This window comes from Tyto alba, unplaced genomic scaffold (genome assembly GCF_018691265.1).
Source record: "Tyto alba isolate M040663 unplaced genomic scaffold, T.alba_DEE_v4.0 Super-Scaffold_17, whole genome shotgun sequence".
NCBI lineage: Eukaryota > Metazoa > Chordata > Aves > Strigiformes > Tytonidae > Tyto > Tyto alba.
Genome location: NW_024881279.1, coordinates 19,642,603 through 19,661,689, shown reverse-complemented (window position 1 = coordinate 19,661,689; position 19,087 = coordinate 19,642,603). Strand labels below are relative to the sequence as shown.

Sequence of the window (19,087 nt, the reverse complement as noted above, 5' to 3'; positions counted from 1 at the left end):
TGAGAGCACAAAGCTTGTACCACGAGGTAGGCTGGGAGCACTTGCTCAGCTGTGTGCTCAGCTGCACAGTGCAGCCATGTGACTATTTGTAACTTATTTAATCATCCGTTGAATCATTTTAATCTCTGAGACACATGCAGTTGCATTTCTGTATCCGATTTCTGTCAACTGTAGCCTGATTATTTTAAGGGGGGAAAAAAAATTGGTCTAGCTAGATTCCTAGACTAATACCTGACAAAGCTCCTGAGATTTAACATAGCAAGTAAGAATGTTAGAAGATTGTGAAACTACCCTAGACTATGTCAGAGTCATAGCCCGAAGTACAAAGCTTTATTAAGGAGTGTAATTTATTTAGGAATCTTTATACGATTCCTTTATATTTGCACGGGAGGGGAAAATGACACAGTGAAGATGCTTGTGTGACAGGCATCAACAGGAGCAAGTTGTGCCAAGAAATTCAGACTTGCTTCTATGGAAGATAACAACAAAAATTCTTGCTGTGTTCAGTGGAAGCTGAATTAAAGAAGGGTTGTAGATCTGTCTCACAAGATACAGTACTGAGACCTCCCTGCAGTATTAATATACACTTTCCAGCTCAAGTTTGTCTCATTTTCTGCTAGGTGGAATAAGACCAACTTCTTGAATTTGCTGTTACTTTGGATTATGTGAATAGATCTGTTGCTACAGGCAATGCATTCACAATTAGATCCATTCATTTGCCACACTGCTTAGAGAGGGCTGAATCTTCTCCATGCTTTTTTAATTTAATTTTAAGTGACTTGATTAAAGCATATAAACAAAGTGAACCATCTCTGTCCTTCCAAAAAAAGAACTAGCAAACAGTCAGAGTATCAGTGTTCCTTCTTTTTCTGCATCCCGTCAGGATTTTTCCTAAAATGCAGTTTTCTTTACTGAAAGGAATGGCTGATAATTTACAACAAATAATAAAATATATTTAAAAATACATACCGAGACAACTGCAATGTATTTAATTTAGAACCCTTTTTTCTGGGAAGGTTAGCTTTTTTTAAATAGACAAAGTCCATCAGGCCAAACACTCGCAGGCTGGTATTTGGTATGGTTCTGCTGCACATTTTCTCATTCAAATTCTTCTCTTTCTGTTTTTCATTTTACATTAACAACAGCAAAAGGCTCTGAAGAATTCTAATTTATTTCTATGACTAATGATTGCAAGATTATTTTCTGTGCCACGTACTACTCTATGCCGGTATATATTGCCACAATTTAGTGATTGGTTTAGTAATCTAATTAATTTGCAACACAGATCACAATTGATCTTGAATATGTGTCTGCAGATTAAATAGTTCCATAAAAAATACCCACTTAAAAAAAAATAAATCAGTGATTTCTGCCAGACACTTTTATGTTTAAGTTAATATATAGTAGATAAGCAAAAAAAGTTATTATACGTATCACTAAGAAGACCAGGAAGAGCCCATAACAACAAAATCAGTAGTTAAATATGAAACCATTTCATACTCCTAATTAAACCTAATTAATCTTTTCAGTGACACAGCAGCATGCTTTCTACTCATAAGCTGACAATACTGCAGGAAGTCTGAAACAAAATAAATTATTCTTTGCTTGTTTGCTACCTGGACAAAGATCAATAATGCCTCAGGGCAAACAGTCTATAGCCAATCCTTTAACATAATTCAAATTGAAAGGAAAAATCTGCCTAATGGCAAAAAAAGCACAAAAGAGCACAATAAAGGAAGAATTTGTGATGCACTGTATATGCATTTAAAAATCTACACAATATGTGAATTCATACAATAATACTGCCCTTAAAGCTTCCTTAACACCATTAATTTAACTTTGCGTTGCATCAGTGTGTGCAGCAATCACTACATGGCTTTATGCACTGCAAATACTGAGGTTTTACGTGCAGATGCTCCAACTTTTGCTTCCTTAATCATTAATGTCATCCAGAATCACGGACTGGTTTGGGTTGGAAGGCACCTTAAAGATCACCCAGTCCCACCCCCCTGCCCCGGGCAGGGCCCCCTTCCCCCAGCCCAGGGTGCTCCCAGCCCCGTCCAACCTGGCCTTGAACCCTTCTAGAGAGGCTGGAGGCTGGGGTTCAGTAATTTACTGCTATTCTTCTGCCTTCAGCCAGTGGGAACCAGAAGGTGTAACTGCCTCCCAGAAGTGGTTTCCATAGTTTAGTATCTTCCAGCACCCATTAATTCAGAGACAGCCTTCATGTAATTAGTTAACAAAAGCAATTGGAGAAATTTTTCAGGGTGATCGCCTTACACTTTGAAGTCTTGCTTTCTTGACTTGCATTTTATTTGCTGTCTGGTTCATGCTGATCAAGAAGTGGCTGAGACAGTTTCAAAAGTGTGCATGTGTTCTGGTGGTTTTCAGAAAGAAAACGATGCCTGCTTTTCTGCCTGCCATTTCCAGAAGTGTGGCAATGCTGAATGCACTTTAGTTGGATGTAGTATAGATGAGTCAGATGTAGGAGCACGTCTTGGACAGTCCAAGTCAAAGGCCAAATACTGGCTCTGCGGTGCAGATCTCTCAGTGTTTGATGGGCGTGCACAGAGCTGCAGAACAGCCGCCTTCTTTAAACTGCAGTAATCCTCCCCAAAAATGATGCTGTTCAAAGGAAAAATGATCCAAAATCTTGAACCATTGCCTAGGCTGGTGGGAAGGAGCTGACACTGTTAGGAGTAGTGCAAGAACTGTTACAAAAAGAAGTTGAAAGGTGTGCTCAGCTGTTTGAATGTACAAGAAATCTTTTCTGTGTATTTTTGAGTATTGCTAGTAAAACAGTATGTACTTGCTTTAGACTGTGATTGCTTCATATATCTACTGAAAGTAAACAAAATAACCCCCCAAAAGACAGATAATTCACCCTTGATGAGACTAACCATAGAAAATTTCAAATGAGAAGGAAAATCTTGCTGAAAATTATGAGAAAACATGAACTAAAGAAATTAAAGACTGTTTTGCAGCCTTCGTACTTAGGCTTGTTGCCATGTGAACAATCTCTTGATATCTCTTAGTACATTATAAAAAAAAAAAACAGAAAATGATACAAGGTAAAAATTTTGTTTTAACTAGGGACATTTTGCTAGACAAATTACAATGTTTAAAAACTTATAGTTTAGATTTTAAAAAACAATATAAAGTTTGATCCCTTCACTATACTTAGTAGACAGGTACATGTTTAAGAATTTTATTTAACAGACTAAATGTATGGATTTACAGTCGTTCTTATTTCTGGTAAGTAACATGATACGCTTCAGCCAAAGTTGCATTTCAGGAAGGTGGATACACAAGTGAATATGTATGTTATCAGAGGACCCATTAACAGCACAGAGACTACTAGTAAATATAACGGAGTGTGAAAGGTATTGGACATTATTATTCATAGTTGTTTCAATTTTCATAGTCCCCAGATTCATATTCTTCCTCATCTTCATCATCAGAATGGTCATAATAGTCGCCATATTCAATGCTGTAGCTTGCACTTCTACTGCCAGCAGTAAATGCAAATGCAGGAGATGAGCCTGCAAGACATAATTGATACCAGATTAAATTAGTTGCAGATAGGAACAAAGAGGAAAGTATGGCTTTGGATCTGCACAGCAAGCTCAGTGTTTCTGAATCCTTGTTAAGTTATCTATTAAAAGGAGAGGGTTTTTATCCAATGACTTGACCTCATACCACTGAAGCTGATGATATATAAACAAATTTCTATATCATTCACATTTTAAGATGTTGAAAATACATTTAATTCCCAGTACTAGTAAACTATGAGTTCAGTCCTCTGCAGATCCTATGCACCTGAAAATATGACCAGAGCCAATAAAACTTTGAAAATCACTTGCAGAAACAAGGTCAGTGACAAACTAGACCAGTGACAAACTCCCATAGACCAGGAGGCAAATAGAAGACAATGCATCTTTATCCTGTGTTTGCCAGGAAACTCACTTCTCCCCAGAGGAAGAAGGATGTTATTCTGCAAGACTAGGCCCAATGCAGAACAGTAGTAAAGCTATTTGTTATATCTTTCGAAACACTCTCATTAAGGATCTCTAACTGTTTCCTTCCTAATTTTTTGAAAAATAAACATCTAAGCAGGACTGGCACGGTTCAAAGACTCCCTCAGCTACAGCTGCTGTTGTTCTGGGAGCAGAGTTCCTGCTAACATCAAAGGACTTCTGTAGGATAAGGATAGTGGAATAATATGTCTCAGCTATATGGCCATAATCCACAGCTTTCTGTTTGCTGGAAGCTGGTGTAATTTGCAGCAAAATATTAGAATATTAACCTGTTAGGGGATAAAGGACAAGAAAAGCACAGAGAAAAGTTAAAATATGGATGTTTTTAAGTAGTTTCTCATATCCTTCATTTGCATTCTGACAAGACAATCCTTTGCAGCCTGCTTGTATGCATTTTCATATTCTTTACATCCAAATAATAAAAAAAATACCATCAATGACTTTCAATCTTGCAGAAGCGTATGTTGCACCATACTTATTTTTGGTGTGGCAGATGTAAACACCTTCATCTGATTTTTTGAGGCCTTGAATCTGCAGCCAGCTTGTCACACCATGCTTTTGAGGCCCACCTCTTGCCTTTAAGAAGAGAAAGAAATAGTTGAAATTAAGTAGCTAGGAGACATCATGATATTTCTCAAAATAATTGTGGGTGAATTAAATTTGTTTACTGCCATCTCACTTTGATTCTCTTTCCTGCTGCTGCCCTATATTTTAACTTGCTACTGCTCTGTGCTTCTGAGTTCATGCTTTCGCATCTCTGCTCATTAAACTTTATTGCCCTTCACAGTGCTTTCAATTCCTGTTCTTTCTTGTGCTGCTGATTCCCAGCACTCCTCATGCCGCAGCACCACTTCTTGCTGCTGCTTCAAATCATTGCCACCTGATATCAAGGTCATAAATTTCTCCAGGATGGAAGTGGCAGGTGGAACTGGGTGAGTTGTTCAGAGCCAAGGGGCCTGACAAGCTGACACTCAGCGTCCAGGTTTTAATGGATTGGCATGACATACCATGAGCTTTCATACTTCATGACAATCGGTTTCAGCTGACTTGGGCTAAAGCCTCTTAAAAGGGTAAGCTTTCTTTTCCAAACAAATAACACAAGCCCATTAACAAATCTCAACAGAGATGCTCTCACGAGGAATCTGTTAATGAGATGGGTTAACAAGGTTCAGTTTAGCCTCAGAGGTGACCAGCATTTTGATGCGGCTCCTTGCACCTTTGTTTCTGAGCAACTTTAAATCCACTAATCCTGCTTGTGTTCATGCTGCCTCTGGAAACTTTTCTAAATAACTTAGTACTTCAGTACTTTTGGTACCTCAGTTAGCTTTTTCTATGCTTTTCCTATCTACCTTTTTGTTCAGGTTGTGCCCCGTGCCCATTGGATCTTACTGCTTTTGGGTTGTGTATCCAGAAAGCTAGATTTGCCATGCATTTCTCTGCAGAGTTTCTGCTCATATTCTTTGTCCACTGGAGAAGGCATGCAGATGCAGGCTTCAGCCTTACTGCAGTCTGCCTGTACATCTGGCTTTGGTAGCTCATCTCTCCAGAATGTTATTTCCATTTAAAAGAATTAGCACTTTCGTTTATTTAATTTTAGCTCAAACTTTCATGCTATTTCTAGATTTGCTTGAAGCCTGTACTAATGCCTTTCTACTCTTTCCCCTCAGATTAAAACACAGTGTCCTCCATAAAATGGGCAAGTTTCTTTGCTTTCCTTTTGAACACCTCAGGGACTAAACCCAAATGGTAGGTCTTCAGAAACAGCATCTTGCAAAGGAGAAGTTTAGAGACCTGCTAGAATTGTGCTTCTACATCAAGAGTAGAAAAACTGTTGCCAACAGCCATCCTTCCCAGAATGCACCTTTTTTCAGGTATTAGCCTAAACATTTGTATTTATGTGTTCAATCAGTTTTTCCAGAATCGTAACATCCTTTCGTTCCCTGACGTGCACCGGATGGTACCCTGGCTGTTGTTTCTTCTGCTTGCACTGCCAAAGCGATGATCCTTGCACTGACTGAAATTGTAATTCTTTCTATAGTCAGAGGACCCCTACTGGGAATCCATTTATTACAAGAGTATTGCATTCTGTAGGAGGAATTCAGTGATTAATCCCCATACTCCTCATCTCAAGCCACATGACATGGAAAACTCAAGTTTTACCTGTACTGAGATGTGGGCGTCATCTCCTGGCAGAAACATTTTATTCCCTTTTTTTTTCCATTCAAGGTGTGGCATAGGATAGGCTGACACCTCACAGCCAAAAATTACATCATTGCCTGTAAAATTCTGGACATCTTGAGGTGGCATAGAAATAACAGGAGCTGCAAAGAACCGACAGAACAGTGCTTTAGAAGTTGGTGAACAAAAGACAACACAAGCACGAAAGCATATAACAATTTCTACTTTACATGATAAAACCAGTTTGCCTTTTGCCATCTCACACATTATGAAGAGCCAAATGATTCCAAGCAGCTTTTAAAGCTCAGAACACCTTGTGTCCCATTAAAGGGTGAACAGGCTTTTTAAAAGCACTTACTTCAAAGGACCCCTCTGTCCTTCCCCTTGTGCGTGATCATGAAACTTAAACTGAAATTAAAAGTTTAATTTGTGTCCCATGAGCTGTCATCATGGATGAGACTCAAGGCCCACCAGCTGAGCAGCCAGTACTCAACTAGATCTTCAGACGAAAGTACAAGAATTTCTGTAGCAGAAAATTACAGGAGTAACTTGATTGTATGTGATAGTTCTTAATTTCTATTACATTTCAGTTAGTTTAAGAGCTAAGTGAGATTGCTAGCTTGTCAAAATTTGGCTTCTGAGTACACCATTGCCTTGAACTTGCTAAAATTGCATCCCCCTCTGTTACCCATGGAACTCATTGCAGCAAGGTACAGAATAACAGCATTAATACATTTCACATTTATCCTCAATTCCTATCAATTTCATCTGATGTTCTTGTTATGAGACAAGTAATAGAAGTGATTGAAATCCAATTATTTTTATAAGGTTTTATGTTATTTTTCTTATCATTATTAGATTTCCACTTGTTTGTTTCCTGTTGTTCCCTTACCCTCATCCCCCTCCACTTTGTTTATTGCTTCTGAATTACGCTCTTCCACTTTTTCCCAATGAAAAAGCTGACGTTAACCACGAGAGGGAGCCAGTCCAGGGATTTGAAGACTGAAAAAATAAACTATGACCTGATGCATTCATACGTGATTTAAATATATATCCCTCTATAAGAATGTATGAACATACTAAATGTTAACAGGAGATTACGATACTTAGCAGCAGAGAGCAAAATACCATCTACTGCTATCACAGCTTTCCTATTTTGGAGGTCTCTGCTATTTTCCTGATCTATTTGTCCTCCGCAAGAAATGTTTTTCCTTTTAAAGTCTATTTTCTTTCTATTTCCATATCAGTGTTTAAAATGAATGTATTTTCTGGGTCATTAGACCTGTATTTAAGTATTGCTTTTGTTTTTGTACAGATTCCAGGTGCTTGGAAATAGAAACTTATAATAAATAACTAATATATTTTTACTTGCAATACTTGAATCAATATGTAGGTACAGCATTTATGTTTCAGCATTTGAAATTGTAACAGCCTGTTCCAGGTTTTCAAGCAACATTTCTAATACATTTGTCAGTTTTTCAGGATTGCTGTCTGTGCAGAAAATATCAAATGCACACTGATTAAAATTAATTGCAAACAAATTACACATCAAACTATCAAATTCTCCATTTGTGAATGCCTCATTAAACAATCCTGCTACTCTTCAGAAGTAAGACTGTAAAACTAGGATGCTTAAACCCTTAAATACTTGTTCTTTCATGAGAACTGTGCCGTCAGAATCTGTATATTACATCAAAAATCTTATATTCAAATCAGCATTAACGGAATGTCTTGGATGAGAAATTTTTTGCCTATGAACTTACCACATAGTGTTTGATATGAAAAAATACTTAGAAATATTAAAAGTCAGAACAACCTCACTCCTTTTAATGATACATCCACTGTAGTTAAGCTGAAAATGTAAAAAAGAACCCAAATGTCTACATTGACTCGTACAAGTTCTTTAAATTATTGTTGTACAGAGACAGCATTTAAATAGGCAGATGTTGACCAGTTAGTAATTTTGTTGTGGTGCTATTGCGGGTGTCCTATGCATATGCTGACAAGACTGAAGTATTGCCAAGAACTGAGTCCTGCTTATGTGACTGTCCACCGTTGCGGCTCAGCCACGTGAGGCTGAGGGCTCTGGCTTCACTGCACCAGCTAAACACATCCCGAGCTTCGAGGGTGTAAGTGTCAGAATTACAAATCTCCATTATAGCTGTTAACGTATGAGAAATTTGTCTAGCACTGTCTACCATACACCAGGATGAATTCCACACTGGAAATAGCCCTTCCTCCATTACCTGTAGGGAGAATACGGGTGATAGCTTGGAAATGTCTACATATGGTCTGAGTCCCCCAGCTGAGTACTTTTATAGAGGTAGTTCAGGCTTTGCTGGACCAGGGCTGACCAGGACCGGCATCATGTGAGATCAAACTCATTGCAAATACGAACAACCACAGTTTTCATGTAACCAAACTGCCTTTTCTGAATCTGAACACACGATAAATACTTATCTACTCAAACTTGAAGTGCCCCCCCAAATAAAATAATACATGTCTCACAACACTGTTTTGCTATATTTTACAGAAGAAAATTGAAATAATGATGTATCACTTTAACAGAAATTTTCAAACTTCATTTGTGAGTGTTTCAGATTTTGTGTTTGGCCAAATTCTCCCATGCGTATCTGTTTGTACTTTTTTCACGTAACCGTGTCTTTAGAAATGGATCTTTACTGTTATGATAACCTGTCATTTTGATTCCTGGAGCAGATAAATTTTTCTTGATAGCTATACAAAGCATTCATATGTCTCAGTGTCCGAAGCTAAATGTGCAGTAGTTGTTCCTTTCCTTTTACAGTCCCAGTCACGCATTATCTTCATGTGTTACAGAAGACATAAACCAGAAGCCAGAAAAAGTCAAAATACTGCTTCACCTTTCACAATCAACATTAACCCAGTATCATTCCAGACTAATGAATTAGATAATGTGATAATTCTTTTTTCCCTTAATTCTTACTAATTTTTGCTAATCCATATCTTATTTGATGAAAATGGCAGAAAATTTTGTGGCTTGTTTATTTTTTTTTACTTGAAAATTTACATTTAAAATACACTATGTGACACAGCTACAAAGAGAACCACTGCTAGATTGTTCCGCTACTTCGTTAAATCATCAGCAAGAGAAGTTTGAATGTGAATGGGGATGGATTAAGTGTGGAGAATCTGTATATAATCAATGTACTTAGTAACCTTGGTAAATTATTAGATAAACTGATCAAAACTAGCTTTCAGGGAAAGAAAGGCTTTTTCAGTGCTTCTTTAGGGAGCTAGGCCTTTTTCTTCTCCTTTTTCTGGTGATAGATGAAAGATAAAAGACTATACTCTTCTGATGAAAGGAGTTTATTGTTATTTATTTATTCATTGGTTGCTGTATACAATTAATCCATTTGGCATCAATAGGAAACAGCAGATGCTTTGAAGGAGAAATAACAAAACAAAGTACTTTGAGTCGAGTGAAGGTTATATTTATAGCTTGGTACCAAAACCCCACAGTGTTCAGTGTTTGTTTCTCATGCAAATTGGAGTCAGCGGAAAGCGAGTGCCACAGTGAGTTTGCTACTCTTAGAGCCAGACTCCCTGTTGCCTTTTGTCATCAGCTGCAGCCACGAAAAACCAGTCTAAATCACAGTGCACCTTCACATGCTCAGTGTGCTGCCTCAGATAGCTGCCGTGGCAAAGAGGGGGCTTACTGGGGGACTCTCACGGGGCACTGAGGCATGGTGCCCCCGTGGTAGCACCTCTCGGCCCAGCTGCTTGCTGGAAGGCCCAGGCTCCTTCCAGGGTCTGAAACACAATCTACAAACCCAGCATGGTCAGCTGCTGCTCAGAGAGGTTGCGGAAAGGGGCATTTGTGCTCCCCCTCCCCGGCGAGCCCAGCACCCACCTCGGGCTCAGGCACCCCACTGCAGCTGGGCACGTTCGCCAGCCACGCAAGAGCCGTGGACATGGGCCCCCATTTCTCTTTAACTAAACTCTGCACAGCACTGACATGGCTATGAACTTTCCCCCAGGCTTCTGTGCAATTCAATAAGCTGAGCAATCCTAGGAATATTTCTCTGCGTTCCTGAAGAAGAGGTCCAGCCTTTCTGGGACCCAGGGAAGCAGTGGGAAAGCGTTGGGGGTGATGCCTGCCTGCAGCTGAGCTCATTCCTTCTGCTTGATGAACAGTGTTTATGCACCTCCGGGGTGACTGCAAGGTCTGGTGGATGACAACACCAGCAATTAAAAGTGCTAGTACTTCCAAATTAAAGCTTTTTGTACATGGCTAGTTCTGTTTAATTAATTAGAGCGGACCATTACTTTAAGCCTGTATGCCTGAACACCTACCTCTGCTGCAAAGTTAACATCACTCACTACTAGAGTGGCACTTCTAACTGAAATCTTCCTGAAGGGGTTATGCCGCAAGAACGAGTGCTATTTTAATCCCAAATAAGAACACCTACCCGAGGGCTAATGGGCTTTCAATCAGACTGTGGGCTGGTATGCATTCAGTTTTCTGAACGTCTTTTTACTGACAAGCCTCATTTCCCAGCTTAATACCCTAATGGCAAATAAGGGATTCTTTAATGGATCTTTCTCTTGCAACTAGAGAAGGAGGAAAGAAGTCAGGTATTAGCTGTTCATCACTTTTCATTGTAAGTATTCAATATCCAGTGTTCATTCAATATAAAAGTACAGCACACAGTCTAAATTGGAGGCAACAGATTGCTAGCGAGGAGTAGGTGAAATGTACCAGAGTTACGCTCATATATGGACCTTTGCCAGAGATGCAATTTCAGATTCCCAGAATTGTGACCTATTTGTGACCCAGAAACCTCTTCCACTTACTTCATTTGAGAAAATATTTCATTAACTTTAAAATATATAATAATTTCTCATTCAGAAAACAAAAGCCTGTTCACTTTTTCATTTTATATTCATGTGACTTAGGTGAAAGGTGCCCAGAAGTAAAGACTCGTAATAATGTGAAGAATGAGAACAGCATATGAGCAGGAGGTAGGATTCCCTGTACAACTCAACTAGGAATCCTTCCACTAACAATCATTTCAGACAACTGCTCATGCAGTGTGTCTTTAGGGAAATTGTTTCAGTTTGATTTTGTTCTAATACTTGGATTTCTATGTCATAGGTTAGCTAGCTTTTATGATGATTCCAAAATTGGATTATTTTGGACTTCTGTGAAAATAACAGACCTGTTAATTAAGTCCTGTCTTCTTCTATTGCCTCTACTTCACTGCTTACCATATATACACACATGTAGATAAACATATGCATACATGTATATATACATACATGTGTGTGTGTGTGTGTGTGTGTGTGTGTGTATATGTATAAATGAGATCTGCTTTGCTACCACCGCTTTAATAATCAGGTCAGTCCTCATATAATAATTATTATTATTTGTCCAGCCCTCCCAGACTATCCTATCTGTCTACCTATTCCCAACTACACATACAAGTTTTGTAGAAAATATCTCATATTCTGCTTATTCAGAGCAGAGCTAGTCTGTAGATCTATGGTTTATTAGTCACCTTGCGATTTAATCCACTAGTTTACTATGGAGGCTTATAGCATTCAAGATTAAGTACCAGCTGCTGAACTACATGTTTAACACAAAGTAGTAGTATGAGAAAATAATAAATATAACAAAAATGCAGTATTAGTTTAATAAAGTTAGAATATAGGATCTAGTAACATATCTGAAAATCAGAATCAGGTATTTTTTCAATTTGGAAGTGCCTCTGTACACATTACCTGATTCACATGGTCCTTTATGTTTCATGCTGATATTTCTTTTTGTAGCATAAGCCTTGTTGAATTGACAGATGTTCTCATAGGTTTTCCCTTCAGGTCCACAGATGCTCTCTTGAGACTTGCACACACACTGGGGTTCAGGGACTTCCCCATACCTTGCTTCATCAGGATCCAACCTGCACTCGAGGTTGTCCCCACATTGCCCGTAAAAATGATTGCCCTGGTCCAAGTCGCAGATCTGACCTTCCACATTTCCACATTCAGGACAGCAGCCACAACGGTCCAATACAGTCCCGGCTGGACAGTCTTTAGGCTCAGAGCAAAGTGCCAAATCGCATTTTCCACAACTATCTCCTTCCCTTAACAGCCTCCACCAACCTCGGTGATACAAGGCAGGGAAACTCTGAGAAACCTGCACCAGTACTACCAGCAGTGCTGTAACCATCGGGTGCTTCATCTTGAGAATGTAACGAACGAGCGGAAAAGGTCCTTGGAGTAAAGCCAGGGAGAAAAAAAAAAAAAAGGAAAAAAAAAAAAAAAAAAAAAGAAAATAGTAAGCTAGTGAGAGAAAAACATCACAATCCTTTTTTTGTTCTTGTTTTAGAATATAAATTCTACTGCAACCACAGTCTTTAAGAAGAAATTAGCATCAGATTCCTAATCTGGAACTGATAATAAAAATGTATACAAACCCACCGGCTTTTCTGAAATGCAGTTTGGAATGCGGGTATTGCTTGCACAGAAACCAAACTGCCCCTTCTGACAGCTGAGTTGGAGCTCTCTGAAAAGCTGTTTGCTCAGAGTCTCTTTGAGCCAAATTTGAAAAGCATTGCTCTACTGAAATAGCATTATATTGCAGCTATTGTAGAAAGGAGAAAAGGGTAAATTAGTATAAAATGAAGAAATTAGCTGCTATGAGCTTCCTCCCTGTCATCAGTTGAAAAAGACAGTCACAAAAAGATAAACCTGGGTACAAAGTAGCATACAAGATACCAGTACCCTAGAGCTGAGCCAGTGCTTCAGAGACTGAAGCAAGGTTTAACACCAAATTTAATCCATTAATGATCACAACTTGGGGGTTCTGAATTAACAATGTACTTACAGACTCTTTACAAGCAAGGGATGATCCAAAACAGCTGGAACTGACTTTAAACTCTTGGATTTAAGATGAGAGGTGCCTAGAGCCATTAAAGAACTCATTGTTCTTTCTGCATTTAACTTCTTTTAGTTGTTTATGGATGTCTGTGGTTTACAACCCAAAATAATGTGGTCTACGTTTGGCTCTGAGAACAAAGTGCAAAAGGTTTTGAACGTAGACAAACATGAACAAGCCACCACAGCATCTCCAGACACCTCAGAAGGAGGTTTTGCTGGAGTATTAGATGCATTGCTTGTCTTTTCATAGCACTTTTCTCCCTTCGTTTCTTAAGAAGTACTTACACTGTGAGTTATGAAGGAGGATGAAAGAGATAACTGATTTCTTTTCCTGCTTTTTCTGTGCATAAATTTCTGCCAGTTCAGGGAGATGGGTTTGCAAGATAGTTTTTTGCCAGATGTTGCACTTTTCTTTGTACATAGCAGAATTCAGGCATGTTGCCTATCATCCTACCTCATACCAGAAAACTCCTCTCCCATGCAGTGCTGACGAGATCTCTTGTCTATAGAACATAGGCTGCCGTTACCACTGTTCAAACCATGTGCAGCTCAGCAAAGAAATATCTTACTGTCTGTTGGAGGTAGAAGTGAAGCATAATGGACTTACAGACCCTGCAAGCATGGCTCAATAGCATGGGTCAAGGATCACCACTCCCGACAAATAGAACATCTCTGTGTGTTTGTTAGCTTAAAGTAACTCTACGTGCATCACATTTTCAAGACATACATATAAGACACTGTTAACAGATGAAATAAAAGAGCACTCGTGCTTGTGCCTGCTTGTCCTGAAATCATCCACAAATGGCTTTTTCTACTCCTTTTATATTCATGGTGCTTAGCTGCTTACATCAGCTCAGTGAAGGATGCATTTTGTTGTTCCAGCCTTACATCCTCTGGTCACATCCACAAAGGCAAATCTTTTGGGGGTGTATGTTTACTTTCCACCTCAAACATCCCATGGCTTTTACCAAGTTCAGCTTCATACCTTCCACACCAATTGAGATTGCCTCTCGCTTTGAGTGAAGTAGCAGGCTGCTTCAAAATGACTGCCTTCTCCCAAACTGCATATAATGCAATTTCCCTCTGGCCTACACTGGTCGAGCACTTCTTAAAGCCAGCCTGGAGAGACCTACAGGGCACTGCTTATTTACTTGTGATGGCTGGGCTAGTTCATATTCTGTAATGCATGTTTTTGCTTCGAAGACAGAATCAGACTGTAAAGGAGTAAATTATGTGTGTAATTGATGCTTTTAACATTGAGAGCCAGAAAAAAAGTAACCACTGAATTTAATGGGAAATTGATTTCTTGTTCCACCTTCTTACTCTGTTTAATGTATTTTATTTCACACTTTCTCATCAAATTCTAATTGGACATTTAGTTTTGCTTTATAGGGTCTACTCATCACTGTCTATTTTATTATTTGTGCCTACAGCTGTAGGGGATGAGTATCTAGGCTCATATAAAGTAAAAAAATGCTTAAAGTGGTGAAACCATACATGCAAAGAGGAGCCAAAGCAAGGAGGGGCTGCAGGCCAGCACTGCCCCGGTTAAGGCTGAGCTTTACTTATCATCTTCCAGGAAACACGTGATTTGAGGGCTGAAAACAGAAGTATAGAAGGAGGTACCTCCTGTGTCCTAGCACTGAGGAAACGCATCATAAAGATCCTAGAAAGCAGTTTTGGCATTTATCCGACTAATGTAATCCAAATTCTTGGTGGATTCAGCCTCTAAATTAAGGACAGGCTATGCCTGTGGTCCCATTTGAACAGCTGCCCTTTGGCAGGTGATCTACAGCTGAAGGTTATTTGGCCTCTGATTCCTGAGCTCACCTGGAACAAATTGGGGCAGGGAGAGGTTACAGCACTGTGGTATGACATGGAGGAATAGCCTGATAGCTGCCTAAAATGTCTTTCACTAATAAGCTAGCTGTGACAAGCTGAAAAGAGCGTTGCTGTAACTTTCCACACTGGATGGATGTGTGGCAGGGTCAAAGCGAGGGGGCTCAAGGGGAGCAAGGGATGGGAGCGGGATGTGCAGCTGGGTTCGAAGTGGCACATCTAAAGGCACAGTCCTGTCTGGTTTAGTAACAAAATACTCATTATTTCAGTATGTCTCTAATCTCTGAAGCTTTCTTTGGTGGGTTTGGTGGAAAAAAGTGTTGATTTTCATTACAAACCTTGAATTACCTTAACCCTAAATATCCCCCAGAACATAACACAAGCAGCAGTGGATTAATGTCATTGGTGGAGCTGCAAAACAGGCACCAAAGTACACTGCTTTTCAGACACCATCCCCCAAACGCTGCCTGGAGAGCTGACGAGAAACACAGGTGTGGCCTCCACAGCCCCTCCAATGAGGGGAGGAGGTGAGCAGCTGAAGTGCATGAGGGCAGCTTTCTGCCATCAGCTGTGAAATAATGTTTTGATGAATAATTGCTTTAACAGGCAGGTTGAAGAGCATTGGTATACCCTCGATCTCGTCAGGTGGGGTTAGTGCTGGCCATGCAGCAATTCTGGCTTTTTCTGGCCATTTCCACATGGCATAATCAGCACAAGGAGTACTGCTACCATCTTATGGAAGGAACAGCACACATGTTGGATGATGGCTGGTGAGGGGACATGGGAAAATGGTCCAGTGCTTCCTGTACCCTCAGACTGCATCTTCTACCAGGACATGGGCGATGTCTTGCAGAGTAATTCCTGTAAGTGAATTGTTAAGGAAATTGTATTCCTATTAATTTCCTGCCTTCTTCTTGGGGCCCGGTGTTATGCTAAGCTGCTGACTTGTATTGCATTATTCTGCTTTGCATAGTAATAGATAAGGTACGTGACTGATGCAATTTGAAATCTTATTGCTAGTGATTCCTGAGGTGCTGCTCTTTCAAACAAAATGTGTTTTAGCTCTTCGTTGTTTTTACTTGTGTCAACATGAGTTTTACTTAAGTAAAGGTTTCTGAATCTGGCTCCTGCCAGATTTGTAGATGTGGTTCTTAGACAATGCATAGAAGCCCTGTAAGCAATGATGGCAAAACACAAAAATCTTTGAAGTGTCCGTTCTCCCTTCTCTGTCCTGCAGTGGTTCCTTTTCTTGAACAGGTGAAGTCAAGTTTGGAAACTATAGTGCTCTGCCTCTTAGGTTGTATTAAGTACCTATTCTTGAGGTTCCCTTAGAGAGAGTGAATATTGGCTGACTCAGTGTGTTTCCATCCAAAAAACTTGTACTACGTGCACAAAAGAAGCATTAAAGAAAATTAATGTTTAATCTCTTACGTTGGGTAATAGCAGACTGCGGGTGGCTTTGCCAGTTGGATATATGCATTACCTGATACTGTACCAATCTCCTAGGGTAATTTTTCCCCTCCACAGTATCCAGACGAGAGCCTCAGTTGAGGTGCTCAGCTCATCCGAAAATGGTATTTGGTTTTGTAGAAGTAAGTGGCAAACGGTGGAGACTAACGGATGGTTGGATGCCATTTACAGGTTCCTGGCTGGCAGTGACACAGGCACAGGCAGTCCTGGGATCTCCAGACATTGCCTTTTTTGGTGCCAGTCCTCTTTGCTGACACATTGCTTTCATGAATCTCATCATTAGTGCTGTAAGCACATGAAGTATTTGTTAATTCTACTGTAACATGATTATTAAATCCATTAATCAAAGGCAGGAGATCCGTAATTAACTTATTCTCCAGCATCAAGTAAATGATTCTGCTGTGAGCTTTAAGAAAGCAATTGTTCACTAATATGCAAAATACAGTGGGGCTATTAGACTATAAGGCTTTGTAATTGTATAATTAAATTATAAATTTTGCATATTTTAATAACATATTTTAATTATTTTCTTTGTAAAGTTAAAATGGAGGGGTTTTATTTTGCCCCCTTTTTTTTTTTTAGGCTTTACATGTAATTTACCAAAAATTAAAAAAAGCTGGTCTCCTGCCTGTAAGTTGACTGTTTTCATGTAAGGCTTTGGCTAGGCTTTTGGTGACTCAACTTGGACCTATCTCCAGCAGTGGCTGAGTATACATTTCTCCTGTTTCATTTTCAGCATCGTTGTTGGTGACTGTAGGCATTCAAATTTTAACTTGCAAAGACAAAAGAAGGGCCTGCTAGCACTGGTCTCGCACCACATGTTTGGGTTTAATATAGGCTTACTGATTCCTTTTCCCACAAGTAAGTCTGGAAGTCCCTTTTCACAAGCTAGTATTTCCTTCCAAGGGGCCAGATGTTTCAAGGGTTCTTTTCAAGCCTGCTTCACATCTCTGCTATTCTTTAAGTAGACCAAATTTCTGAAAGCGTTATAGTTTTACTCAGAAACACCTGAGCCTCCTGTCCCACAATGGGAAGGTGTTACTGGAAACATTTAGGGAGTCAGCAGTAGGTAATCAAGCATTTCTCTGAAGCCATTCTTTTGAGAGGTGAGAGTTATAGTGAGGAGACTTGCGCGGAAAGTATCGTGAGGACACTTCCCCCATGTGTCCTGCTCATATTTCCAGCCTCACAAATCTTAGTTGCTCATCTTGACCTTTCTCTGTACACTTTAATCACAAGTGCAATATAGAAGCAATAGCCAGCATCATTCCCCTTCCTCTTGAGGGAGAGGGGCATGAAGGTTTGTCCACCTTCTGCCTTAATTTTAGAGAGAGCTAATGGAAAAGCATCCCTGTGTTTTGAGCAGACTGCGGTATTTTCAGGTGTGTTTTACTGCAGCAGATGCTGTAGCTTAATGCGGAGTGAAACAATTTGTGCATCGGGCAGTTGCTGTCCACATCAGCAGTGGCACAGTAGTGCTGTCAGGTACAGCGCGGCTTCAAAGACACTGAAGCTTCAGGAAAACGTATCAAACCTCACCATGGAAAACCAGACATAAAATGAAGAGGCCAAGAAAGCGTGTCTTGCATGTGCTGCCAGCTACAAGCAGCAGGACAGAAATGGGGCAGTGGGCTTGGGGCCTGGAGACAACAAGCAGGAAGGGTGGGAGATGTAGGTAAGGGCCTGGGTCTCCCAGTCTGCCCCAGGGTTGTGGGTGGTGCCCGCTTCCCCGTGCCACCACGGGATGGTTGGTGTGAGTGTGAGAGTGGCTAGCAATGTCTGTGTGTGCCCCTTGCTATTCTCAACTCCTGGGTGCAACTTTGAGCAGTATGTTTGAAGACTGGCCTGGTCATTGTTGCAGGCTCACAACAAACATGCTTGAAGTGTTTGGAGAGGGGCTGGAAGAAAGAAATTAAAAAAAAACAAAAACAAACAAAAAAAACAAACAAAAAAAACAAACAAAAAAAACAAACAAAAAAACAAACAAACAAAAAAAAAAACAAAAAAAAAAAAACCAAAAAAAAACAACGAAACAAACAAAAAAAAGCCACAAAAACCCCCAAATCCAACATGGTTCTGGCTCTGGCAATGTTTTGAGGTGCTTCCACCTAACAAAGACTGACAAGAAGCGTTAGCTCTAGCCCGTGGCTGCTGAGAGCCAGGTATGTTTGTGTCTGTCTGTCCGTCCACTTCCTAGCAAGACGGACAGTGACAGGAGGCAGGCAAGAGTAGGTTTAAGCCTGAAAATGACACTGGTCATGACCAGCAAAGTTCATAAAAAGAGCAAACCACAGTGTTTCCTGGGAAAGCCTGACAGAGGGAGATCTCTAAAACTTGCAGACAATGAATATAGAGTAATTTTTCTTGGCAGCCTTAATGTTGATGGATAGGACAGTTTGCCTTGTCCAGTTTATATAAGAGCAGCTGATATAAAATGACTTCATAGCTGGATATTTATGAGAAGTTTCATTTCAAATAATATAGGTTTTGCCTCTGGCGGTGCTGTGGTTTAGCCCTGTTATTACTGGGAACTAAATCTTTAGGATATTCTAACTATAACTGCAGGGCCTGTTTGATCTACCCAGCAAAGTTAATATTTTCCAAAGCAATGGAAACTTTATAATGGAAAGTCTCATTAGCAAAAA

At 39.9% G+C, this 19,087-nt stretch overlaps 1 protein-coding gene across 2 annotated transcripts; it reads right to left on the bottom strand.

The window, feature by feature from the left end:
• Positions 1-3,194: 3,194 nt before the first annotated feature.
• On the bottom strand, positions 3,195-12,947 carry LOC104368169 (kazal-type serine protease inhibitor domain-containing protein 1). 2 transcript variants are annotated; one of them, XM_032992735.2, is made up of 5 exons: positions 12,675-12,947; positions 11,979-12,467; positions 6,198-6,358; positions 4,469-4,613; positions 3,195-3,542 (listed from the first exon to the last, which is right to left on the bottom strand). In XM_032992735.2, the coding sequence occupies exons 2-5, from the start codon at positions 12,433-12,435 to the stop codon at positions 3,412-3,414; spliced, it is 894 nt and encodes a 297-aa protein (XP_032848626.1). In that variant the 5' UTR covers positions 12,436-12,467; positions 12,675-12,947; the 3' UTR covers positions 3,195-3,411. The 2 variants fall into 2 exon arrangements, with proteins under 2 accessions (XP_032848626.1, XP_032848627.1); XM_032992736.2 differs by having other exon boundaries at positions 11,979-12,435; positions 12,675-12,946.
• Positions 12,948-19,087: the final 6,140 nt, after the last annotated feature.

Bases quoted from the DNA above. Each gene is read 5' to 3' on its own strand.
- LOC104368169 (XM_032992735.2), bottom strand. From the start codon at position 12,435: ATGAAGCACCCGATGGTTACAGCACTGCTGGTAGTACTGGTGCAGGTT. The intron at 6,359-11,978 runs GTAATGTGTACA...GGTTCTTTGCAG, and splicing joins TAAAGGACCATGTGAATCAG to CTCCTGTTATTTCTATGCCA. The intron at 3,543-4,468 runs GTATTTTTTTTA...TATGTCTTGCAG, and splicing joins AAGATTGAAAGTCATTGATG to GCTCATCTCCTGCATTTGCA.